Source organism: Cydia strobilella, chromosome 6 (genome assembly GCF_947568885.1).
Source record: "Cydia strobilella chromosome 6, ilCydStro3.1, whole genome shotgun sequence".
Classification (NCBI taxonomy): Eukaryota; Metazoa; Arthropoda; class Insecta; order Lepidoptera; family Tortricidae; genus Cydia; species Cydia strobilella.
In genome coordinates this window covers 9740434-9752153 of record NC_086046.1, presented here as the reverse complement: position 1 = coordinate 9752153, position 11720 = coordinate 9740434, and the positions used below count along the sequence as shown (strand labels likewise).

At 38.2% G+C, this 11720-nt stretch overlaps 1 protein-coding gene across 1 annotated transcript in view; it reads left to right on the top strand.

The window, feature by feature from the left end:
- Positions 1–244: 244 nt before the first annotated feature.
- Positions 245–11720, top strand: part of LOC134742370 (ecdysone-inducible protein E75) — a 140937-nt gene continuing 129461 nt past the window's right edge. The window contains exon 1 of the mRNA XM_063675468.1: positions 245–515. Coding sequence (XP_063531538.1) covers positions 260–515 — 256 coding nt within the window. The 5' untranslated portion in view covers positions 245–259. The remainder of the gene's footprint in view (positions 516–11720) is intronic.

Genomic DNA, 11720 nt, shown 5'->3' with positions numbered 1-11720 from the left:
GCGACCGCCTGCCAGTGAGAGAAAGTTGCCCGCGGCGAGCGGACGAGTCTCGCGTTCGCGGCGCTCGCTGCACCGCACGCACGATACGAGTACGCGCCCGGCGCCGGCTTGCAACATTCCCGCCCTTGCATTTGATGCTAAATAAATAAATGTCTAGGACTTTTCGTGCGCATGAATTGTTGATGAAGAATGTGTAGAAACTTTTTATGACTGTTTAAAAGTTTGAAGATAGAGACTTACTAGTGTTAATTAAGGAACAATGCAGTGTTATCCGAAGATGTCGCCTAAGCGCGAGCCTATGGACAATGGTTACGAGCCGGAGATGCTGCCCGGCGTGAGAAGGTTGGAGCTGCCGGCACCTCCTGGGAAGGAGTTCCGCGCGCCGGTTCTGATGCCGGCGCCCACGCACTCGGTGATCCAGTGCATGCGCCCGCCGCCGCCGCCGCCCCCGCCACAGCCGAGGCTCCACAAGCCGCCGTCCTTCGAGGAACCTTCCAGCTCCATTCCCGATCTAGGTAAGTAGAGACACACTACTACGATGTATCGCAATAAGGAAGTCACGTTGAACTTAGGTCAATAGGCACATGGTCGCCGACCACTCAGACCAGTGGCAGACGTGTTACGCGCATTAACTGTCACTCTTACTTGATACTATCACTACTCACTAGTTTAATTGTAAAAGTGACCGAGGTCATACAAATTCACCTTTACTGAATTTGGTCATGTTTTTAATATGAGTAGTTAAAATTATTTCAATAAAAAATATAAGTTATTACCTACATCAATGTCTAAGGGGTCGTCCCTTAATTACGTCACACAAAATTTCGATTTTTTGGCCCCCTCCCGCCCTTGTCACACTTTCATAGGAAAAAGATAGGTGTTAAATACGTACTGTCACACTTGGCACGACGATATATGTATAATGTATGTCGTCGTTTCGGTCACGTTAACCCATATTTTCAAGGTCGATTTTTACGCGTATTTTCGCGTACGTATATGAGGTCCCATTGGCAATTCCACCAATTTTATTAGTCAGCGAAACAGCGCGCGTCAAAATTACGTTCATGTATATGGGCCATACTTGATACTTTTGTTATTGCGCGTTTTATGGTCTTAAAATTGAAAAAAAAAGGATACACCAAGTATCAATTCGTCCAACCAATAAAAAAGTCAATTATTGCCTTAACAGTGTTAAAGGTTGACGGGTGACGATAGTAGGTAGATTAAATCATAACTAGAGCACATCAAGATCTACAACCGCCAATTCTCTGAACTGTTAGACGATCCTATTTCAGGACGTCCCGCCGAGCGCAGAGAGGCTTCTCCTGAACACTAGGTCACCGTTTCAGGGTCACTATCATACGCACATAATAGGAACAATTTTACTCTGCCTTGACTGAGGATTTCTACCTACTTCCTGCTTCGGAAAATTGTAACAACGCGTCAACAGCTAACAGTGATTTCCGGGTGATGACGCGTTACGAAGGTCGTATTTATCAAACCACATAGTATTGTTGCAATGCATCGGCAATATGGCATAGAAATATTGAAATGATGAGCACTTAGGCAAATAAGTATTGCATTAATTTTGAGGCTTACACGACTTTCAAATAATTATAGTCTTTGGCGTTTCATACATACTACATAAAAATACGCACATGATTGGTACATATCTGTCATACTGTGGGATGATAAAATGCAGAAATCTTTAATAATTTAACAGCAGATCACGCCATTTAATTAAATAGAGTAGATTTGAATGAACACATGCATTAAAAATCTTAATTTAAGACAAAACAATATTCATAATCTAGAGAAACACGCGAATACTTTCATAACACACGTGACCTACCTGTTGAAAATAATCCTGACTAACTTTATTTTTGCGGACGGCAAGATTAGATAAATTTATATGGCAAGGTCACAGCGACGTGTGGTGATGACGCGTCGGTGTCATTGAGGTCAATGTGACATTGGGCAAAATAATAGTGGGTGCTTATCTGACAATGTCAGCGGCGCGGGCGCAACGCAGGTGCGCGACCCCTGTACCCTGCTTGCCCTGCATATCACCGTATCATTGTTTTGACACTAAGTTGTCCGCTGAGTCACGTTATTTTGATTGAGTACCAGTACCACCAACCATATAGATCAAAATCACCGACCAGCATCGTACTGGTAACATATCGTGTTTCTGTATCCGTCTAGCACTAAACTAAAGTAAACTTTAATAAAATCTACAATATTTTTTTTGTGATGAGCGGAACTTATCGAATTTAGCATAAAGTACGTAAATTTGCCATACCATTGTTATGTTCCACCTGGAGTACCTACTAATGCTTTATTAGAATGAGAACGTAGAATCACGGTAGGTATAAATGTATGTTTTTTAATTAAAAAAATATGGTGTTTGCTTACTAATAAGGACACATAAGCACGTAATTAAAATTTGCAACCTAATTTTACCTTGATGTAGGTACGGAAGGTGATACAGAAGATTTTATTGATTGTAGCCGTTCTGGCGTGGCCATGGACTCGCTATCTATTTGCCAAAATTTTCGCTTATACAAGAACAAGGACATGAATATACGTTTCAACATAATTTTCTCTATATAGTAAAGATTATTTCTATGTTATCATTATCAACGTAACCTTCTGTAAGAGCAAATTACTTCCTACTGATATGCGATAGGTGATTATGTTTCAAGCTAACTGACTATTTACTTAGGTTACGTAGGTATATAATCGCTTTTGCTCTTCCTGATAGCTAGGTATTTATAATAATATCTAATATTAGATAGATGCAGATAACCTATTAATTTACTTATGTTTGGCATATTATCTTCAACTTCATGCTAGTATGTGCTTAAACTGTTATTTTGTCTCAGTACCTACCTAGCAAGATTCCGTTTTAATCAACGGGGTTAAAGAAGAAACGTCTAAAGTACTTAGTAGCTCGTGGAAGCTTACTCTCATCAAACAATTTAAAACATGGAAATTCCTGAAAAACTTATAAAAATAGTAACTTGTTATGTGTTAGGTAGCAACAGATTTTCACATAGCAAATGTTCTAATTATATCATTATAATATGTCGACTTGGAAAACAATAACAAGATGGCTCTATCGAGGTGCGAATAAACTAGTCAAGCCAGTACAACACATAATGGACGATTGAGTACAGGGAAGTGCTCGTAGCAACCTTGTCGGAGGTCACGGCGTGTCACTCGCGACACATAAATTGTTTCATAATATACCTAATCTACTTACAACTATCGATATGGATGAAACTAAGTGTTTCCCAGAGAGCGACATTTTTCCAGCTTGTTTAGTCCCTAAAAGGCTTTTAACCGTTGGTATTGAAACGAGTGAAATTCGGAAAGGTCTACCCATCGCCTCCCTTGCCCGCTCTCCCCCTCGTAGCCGACGGGGGTCATGGCCGATCATTGTTTATTTTCGGAACACGTGTCTGATCTGACGCTCTCAATGATGATAAATTAAAATAGTAGGGTTTGTGGATAAATTCAGCATGATACATTATTATTAGGACGTCAAATATTTGATTTGTTGACTAATCATCATCATCATCATGTCAACCGATAGATGTCCACTGCTGGACATAGGCCTCCCCCAAGGCTCGCCACTCCGACCGTTCCTGTGCTGTTGTTGAGTAATAATAACTCCAAAAGGAGCAGGAGACCTATCGAACTAATTTTCTTTTGACATTTTCAGTAGCTTTTTATAGCGTAAAATATATAAAATCAAATTACTTTTAAACGAAGTAACTGCATGTATAAATTAAAACTGGAAGAATTCACTGACTTGGTTGGGACTTGAACCCACGACCACTGATCACTAGTACAGTGCTCTACCATCTGAGCCACCAAGACCGTACCCATTGTAGCGAATATTTCCACCATATATTAGCCATTAGGGAGGCTCTAGCGACATCTATTGTAAGAATATTACACTTCCTAAACGGCTACCGGAGTTCCAAGTTATATTGGAAATTCACCAGTATGAATGATGATGATGAGCTATCCCATACTAAATAAATTTTGTATCAAGCAGAAACGTCTGCGAACGATGCTATTAAGACTAGAAACAGACACAAAAACACACACACAGACAAAGACAGAGAAAGAGTGAATTTTTCCACTTTTAATTTATTTCTAAGCTTAATAGCATCGTTCGCAGACGTTTCTGCTTGATACAAAATTAACTGCATGTATACCCGGAAAAGTAATGCAAACAGATTCATACTGATCAAGACTAGAAATAAAAACTTATTTCAATATGTTGTTTTGATATTGATTTGGCATCAGTGCAACTCGCTCGCTTATAAATTGATGCAAGCGAGGTGCGCTAAGACTAACATCAAATCAAGATCATATTTTTAAAATGGGAATACGCCTGTGCCTTCTGTGATTTATATCACTCCATCGGCTCACCGTGAGATTTGCGCAGTAAACGTGCAGTACATACGGATGAAACTCAATGACGATGTACGAGTAGGTACATATTTATATGGAGAACAACTATGATTAGATTAGATTAGATTAGATATTTATTCTCATAATATGAAATTACATTATAAATTATGCTAGACTAATCTACATGAATTTATATATTTATTTATATTTATTTATTTTAATTTTTTTATGTAGGTGCGTACTTCTTTTCAACGTGGAAAACGTAATGATTCGCAGCGAAGGTCGCTGATAAGAAGTCCGCAATGTAACATTGCTTTATGCTATTGCTTTTACGCAATAAAATCATAACAAAGAGAAAAATGTGGCCATACACAGATGAGAATTGAAAAGACTTCAGCGAGAGCAAATAATATTGTTTAGAGCAAATAATATAGGTTAGGTTGGTACCAATGACATGGGAAGCACAGCTAAAACTGAATCAGGCATAAGAAATAATATTCCGGGTAAAAATAAATAAAAATCAAATAAATAGGTTGGTCAAATATATACAAATATGTCTTTCCTGTAGACAATAATTGAATTTAGGTATGGAAGAGCGGGGCCTCCTGACACAAGTGTTGTTATACTTAATGGGAGATTCCAGCCTTTTATGTTTTGTGTATTTGTAAGTTAAACCAAATAAACTATTTTGTAATTGTATGCACGTAAGTAACGTAGTTTAGTTATTATAGGTAATCGAATTTAGTTATTGATTTGGAGTATTTTTAAGTTTTGTATTGGTTTTTCTGATATAGTTATAATGATAAGAAATCAGAAGTAAATATAGGTATATATTTAGAAGTAAAGGAAATGCCGTTAATCCTGTTTATATCTAAGTTCAATAAAAATTGTCTCTGTACAATCACACAGGCATGTCTTAAAGATATTTGAATGATTACTACCCCAATTATGTGAGACAATCTTTTTAGCTAACATGTAACACCGTATAGTAACAACATTACAAACACGTAAAAACATTATTCAGGAAAGCACTCAAAGTGCACCGCTAAAGCATGTCCAGTGTAAGCCTAATTCCATATCGGAAGTAATCACAGCGGAGATGTGTCCATGACCCACCGCCACAGCGCAGAGCTCGCGTTGCCATGGTCACGGGCGATCGATGGCTCCCGGCTCCCGGGTGCATCGGGACCTTGAGTCTGAGCCTTCAGTTTTGAGCGCGAGCAGGTTGAAGGCTATAACCTTCACGGTTAGAGCCGTTAGAGGTCTAACCCGGGCAACGTTTGCTAACATACGGCTAGGATCTAGGATTAGGTATAATTATTGCCAACGGATAATGTGCTGCGTATGTCTCAGTCAGAATATCAACAACACATTTTGGATTGAAACATTAGCGTGTTAATTATTGTTGTTAAAAACTTTTTGATAAGTTTTTTTCACCACGCTCGTGCCAAACGAGCTAAAGAGGATAGTGGACGACTGCTTCTCTATACAAGCGTCGTGGGGTGGAAGTTTGTACGGGGAATTAATAACCGCTGAACCGATTTAGATAAAATTTGGGATGGTCTACATCTTTGATTTAGTTGAAAATGATACCAAACATGACTCAAAACCTAAACGTAAACAGTATTCACCTCAGGAATTCAGCTTCATGGCTTTGGTGGTGGTTCCATGTATGATATCTATTTTCAACTTTATATAATACATATTGAAATATTTATTTTGCATCGCTTCACTTCGCGTTCGCGTGTTGTTCGCGTACGTAGTACGCTACGTAAGCGGTTATTGTTATTACCATGGACCATCGTAGTTTCCCATGGACGCTTGCAATTTCAGAGCTGCCCGTTTTTGATCCCATATAAACCACATAGGTACTCTCATTATTTTAATTTTTGAGTACTTCATTACATGTTAAGTTGAAGGCAGATGTAGATTATCTTATTTTACTGGTTTTACGGCTTTCCAATCTTACTTCTAAGACATAAGTTCCATTTTGAATGTCACTCTAACGAGTACAAATTAAAACAGAATAGGACCAATACTTATTGACTTAAAATCATGACTTCATTTGTTTTTTTCCATAAGCCACCGCGCAATTTAGCAATGGCTGACAAATTCTCATCATTGTTCGATGCGTGTCAATGGCCGCGGGTGTAAAAATAAAGGCCCCTAAATATGGTGGCTGTCGGAGGGAGCTAGCGCTAGCCCGCGCTTAGGCCTCGCACGTGAACAACCCAGACTCGTACCTTCGAAACTTGTGATGCTAAGACATTATAAACTAGTAACTACAACGAGCATATCTATCAACAAAACTCAGGAGGAAACAATTTTTTAATGTTTAAATATTACGATACGACCACAATAGTTCATTGAGTCAAAGCTTGCTCGACATTTTTGCTGGGTCGAGTAAGTTCGGGGGTAAGCGCTTAGTAGGCTGCTCGAGGTAAAATTCCTTTGCAAGTAGGTACAACTCATATTGAAGACTTATAATTTAGGTTGGTAGCCGACACAATAAACTTTGAGACTGTGAAACCCATTAAAGATAAGTTTTTAATTTCTTGGTGATTGACCTCGATATATAAAGGTTTCGACATGCGAGCACGGGTTTTAGAAATCGGTCACAAGTACAAGTGACAAAGATTTTGTCAGAAAAAAAAATAGTTGTATGTATATTTACGAAGTAACGTTTGTTGCTGGTGGTAACGTATAACTTATAGGTAAAATATACCTAAATAAGCTAGATCATTCCTACAATAAAACTATGCCCGAGACATACATATACATTGTACAAGAATTTTTACGCGAACCGAACTATTTAAGTTTCCTGTTATTTTATATTGTAGAAAGTAGAAACCAAGTTAGTTAGGTAGTTAGTTTTGCTGGGCATTTTCCGCAACTCGACATCCAATGTGCCTATTTTCCGTGAAACGAGGTAGCGCTACTCTAACCACCCCAGCTCCTCCATGAAGCCTAGCAAAGTCTTCAGGTTGCTAGTTGCCTCCTTTAGTGTGCATGGATTCCCTAGGTATTTGCTCCTATATACTTCTACCTGTTTACAGTCTAGGAGAATATGTTTTGTTGTTTCTTCTTCTGCCTTGCACGCTCTGCACATAGGGCTGTCCGTTTTACCCATAACATGTAGGTGTTTGTTTAGTGTGTTATGTCCTGTTAGTAGAAACCAATAGAGCGATAACAATTTTTAAGCGGAAGTTAAGTGTGCCGATTTGTCTCAATTGCCATCAGGACCTAGAAATGTTTTTATTTACTTTCGTGCCGTGAATTTAAAATTAGTACATAGTTCTAAACTATTTTTGAAACTTCTGATGGTTAATTTACTTAATCATCTATTATAGTTATTACATTCTTACAAAGAAACCTATGTTACAAAACAGTAAATGTTACCAAATAATAAATCATAATAATGTGTAAAGGATGTACTGTACATACATTTGTTTAGGCTCTACACGTGCAATGTTCATTCGTATAAGTTTATTTTATTAATACATTATGATACAAGTGTGCTACGCTGGTCATCACACACGAGGCGATGTTGTGCTCGCGAGCTGAAAGCGAGCGCGCAATAAGAAAGCCGACGTGTGTAATGACCAATGCACACGCGTTTCATACGACGGTTTTCAACACACTTGCGAGGAAAAAATAGTTTTTTTTATACCACGACGGTGGCAAACAAGCATACGGCCCGCCTGATGGTAAGCAGTCACCGTAGCCTATGGACGCCTGCAACACCAGAGATATTACATGCGCGTTGCCGACCCTTTAAAAACCTGTACACTCCTTTTTTGAAGAACCCCATACTGTTACTGTACTGTATTTACGATACAAGTGCGAAAAATAGGAAATTCGCAACGAGTGGTGAATTTTAAAACACGACACGTGGGAGTGGGGAGGGGGTGTGTGTGTCGACACGAGTTGCGAATTACCAATTGGCTCGCGTACGTTTTACAGTACATATGGCCCTTTAAATTTTCGACGTAGTTACGTAATGTGCTTGTTATAGCACAGGGTGTCGTAATTGAGCACCAGATGTAGAGCAATAAATGCATAATCATAATTTTTATAAGACAGCATAGTACACTCACTTAAAATCTACATTAGCTTACCGAATGATTTATTTCATTGGACATTTAAAATAACTGTAATTCAGAGAAAATTAACTAAGATAAAAACTTGAGCGCATACTTACTATACTGTAGGTAGGTAAGTATGAAAGTACTTAATTATGCACTGCTTGTAAAAATACATTACCAGCGATCTCACTGTCCGATTTATAATTGACAACTGGCTAAGTGCCTGCATAGAGTGTGTAAATCAAACAGTGTTAAAGCGAAACCGCATTGCAAAAAGAGCGTGTGTTCACTTAATTGTGTCTTGGCTCTAGAGCTTCACGGTTCCATGAAACCTGATTTACATTGTCCGACCTTGACCGAAGAACCTTTAGTCGTCAGCCACTCGGGCAAGGAATTAAATCACGTAGCCACCAAAACTTACGCCGAGTTGACGGCACTCGATTTATTATGCACGCGGCCCGCCCGGCCGTAAGGAGAGTGATTTGCAAACAATGCACGCTCGACCAAGTCCTTTTCACAGTGCGATAGTTCTAGGACCAGTAAAGGGTTGTGTGGTAAACGAACCTTCGTCACCAGGAGTGCAGAGCGCGCGAGGTGGTCGTCGTTCAGACGCCCTTGTCGCGTCACGACGCTGCAGCGCGGTCGGGTCAATGCACAGAATACCAACCCACACATACATAATGTGGGAATGCAACGCTCATTTTATTGACTTAGTTTAGTTCTCTTGTAATAGAAAAATAAAATAAGCACCGCTGTTGTAGGTAGTTAATGAACAAACACAGTGAATTACGTAGGTTTTTTCATTAATTTAATTACTATATAAACGTTTTTTTTACCTCACCGTTTTACACGTGTGCCAAAACTTCTCTTGCTTGATTGTGCCTCGTTTTTATAATACAATTTTACTATAATTTTATATAATCAAACTATAATTCAACTCGAAAGAACAACTCCACAAGTTTAGTATGATAAGCATTTTGTTAGTTGTTTGGGCACTTTTTATTTTAAAACCAACTGACATGACTTTCCAAACATCAAGGTCTTGCAAACGGCAGGTCGGGTCGTCGTCCCAAGAGTCAAATGAAAGAGAAACGTTTAATAATTTCACAGGATACCAGCCCGCTTGGATGCATATACCATAGGTACCTTGAGGAACCCAAAAATATACACTTTACATGCATGCTTTGTTTCCTTTGTTTAATTACGCAGGACAATTTATTTTATTTATTTTATTTTAAGGTTCACAACAGTTATTACATTGAGGCTTACATCTATACAAACATTAATAACATGCTAAATGTATAACTAATTACTGGTAAACACCACATGCGAGTAATTAAAAAAGCAAACAATTCACAAAGTAGATAAACAAAAACTTTGTAGAAACACATCTACAAATCACTCATTCGGTTATTAATTAGACTCAATTTCATCAAAACGCCAATTTTTCGAACTAAAAAGAACCATAAGTGACTTTTTCTAGATTATGCATGAAATAAAAATTAAATATCTGTTCTTCGTTTGTGTTAGTTTACTATAAATCATAATTTTTATTTTTTGTTTATATTTTGATTAGGCAGTAGGTAATTTTAAGTAGATAAAATTTTAATTATAAAAAAATAACTTATAGTAGTGTCACTACTTAAAAACAACAAACCAAAATATATATTATGAAAATAATAATTCGATTTGTTCCCAAAATTACAACTGTGTTTACTTGCAAATGCAGCTTGATCTTTAAAGTGCCTAGTCTATGGGCTGGACCTACGCTATCGAAGATATCCTTGACAGAGGACTTCAATACAAACGCCACTGTTCACCACTAACAAGCTAAATCAAACACCGGCTCAGACACATTCAACCAATGGAAAATGCGTAACCACAAACACGTGCAATTTCAACGTCAGAAACGCATTAGCAACATGCACAGAATGCAGCCATCCCTCTTACACTCACTATTCACAGATATGTCTCTCGAAGTGCATGTGATTGCAGCGCGTCAATTTCTTGGCACATTCAATCTCTTCGACGGTTCAGTCGCCCTGGTAGTTCTAAAGTGAAACTAACAGTTCATTATTATGTTTGATCAATCAAACACGTCACTCAACTGAAAGTTTCCCTGAGCAATTTTTTTAGGGTTTCGTACCCAAAGGGTAAAAACGGGACCCTATTACTAAGACTCCGCTGTCCGTCCGTCTGTCTGTCTGTCTGTCTCTCTCTGTCTGTCTGTCTGTCTGTCCGTCTGTTACCAGGCTGTAGGTATCTCATGAACCGTGATAGCTAGCAGATAAAATTTTCACAGATGATGTATTTCTGTTGCCGCTATAACAACAAATACTAAAAACAGAATAAAATAAATATTTAGTCATTTAGTAATTTAGTCATTTATTCAATATTGCAGTGTCATGTACATAATAAGGTGTTAACATTTCATTTAAGTGGGGCTCCCATACAACAAACGTGATTTTTTTGCCGTTTTTTGCGTAATGGTACAGAACCCTTCATGCGCGAGTCCGATTTGCACATAGCCGATTTTTTCTTCTTATTATTAACTTGAATTTATTACGCCACATGTACCAAGTACCAATTATATTAAATGTACAAACAGATCGACTTTCAATTAAGTGATATAATTAAACTTTTTTCTACTCCTGTACTTTTATTTGTCATATAAAGGGTCCTGCACACATCTTTAAAACCCTACCTTATAGTTGTCAAAACAAGTCTTTAGTCTATTCCCCAAAAACGCATTTGTGCATACACGCAGTATCTTTTTGGCACTTTTCGTGCAACGTTGTTTAACCGAGTCAAAAAATACTCGTGGCGTCTTTATTAACAATTTTCGGCTTCGCCTCAAATTGTTACTCATGCCACGCCTTTTTTGATCTCTCTTAAACAACGGTTGCATAAAATACTGTTATATAAACATCTTTACCATTAAATATATAAATAACGGGACACTCACGTATTTTAAGTCGAAAAACGCTCGACATGTTTCACTCCGTACCAAGGATTTTAACTGTGATTGTGGTTGGTCAGTGCCTCCGAGCTGGAAAACTGTTTTGGGTACTACGTCGGTGGACAGCGAATAACGTAGTGAGATATAGTGAGATTGTGTGCAACCTTCTTCTTCTTTTATTTATTGGCGGTCTGGCCAACCAAGTTGGCACAAATTTGCCAATGTCAAGTATTTTGATGTCTGCACCT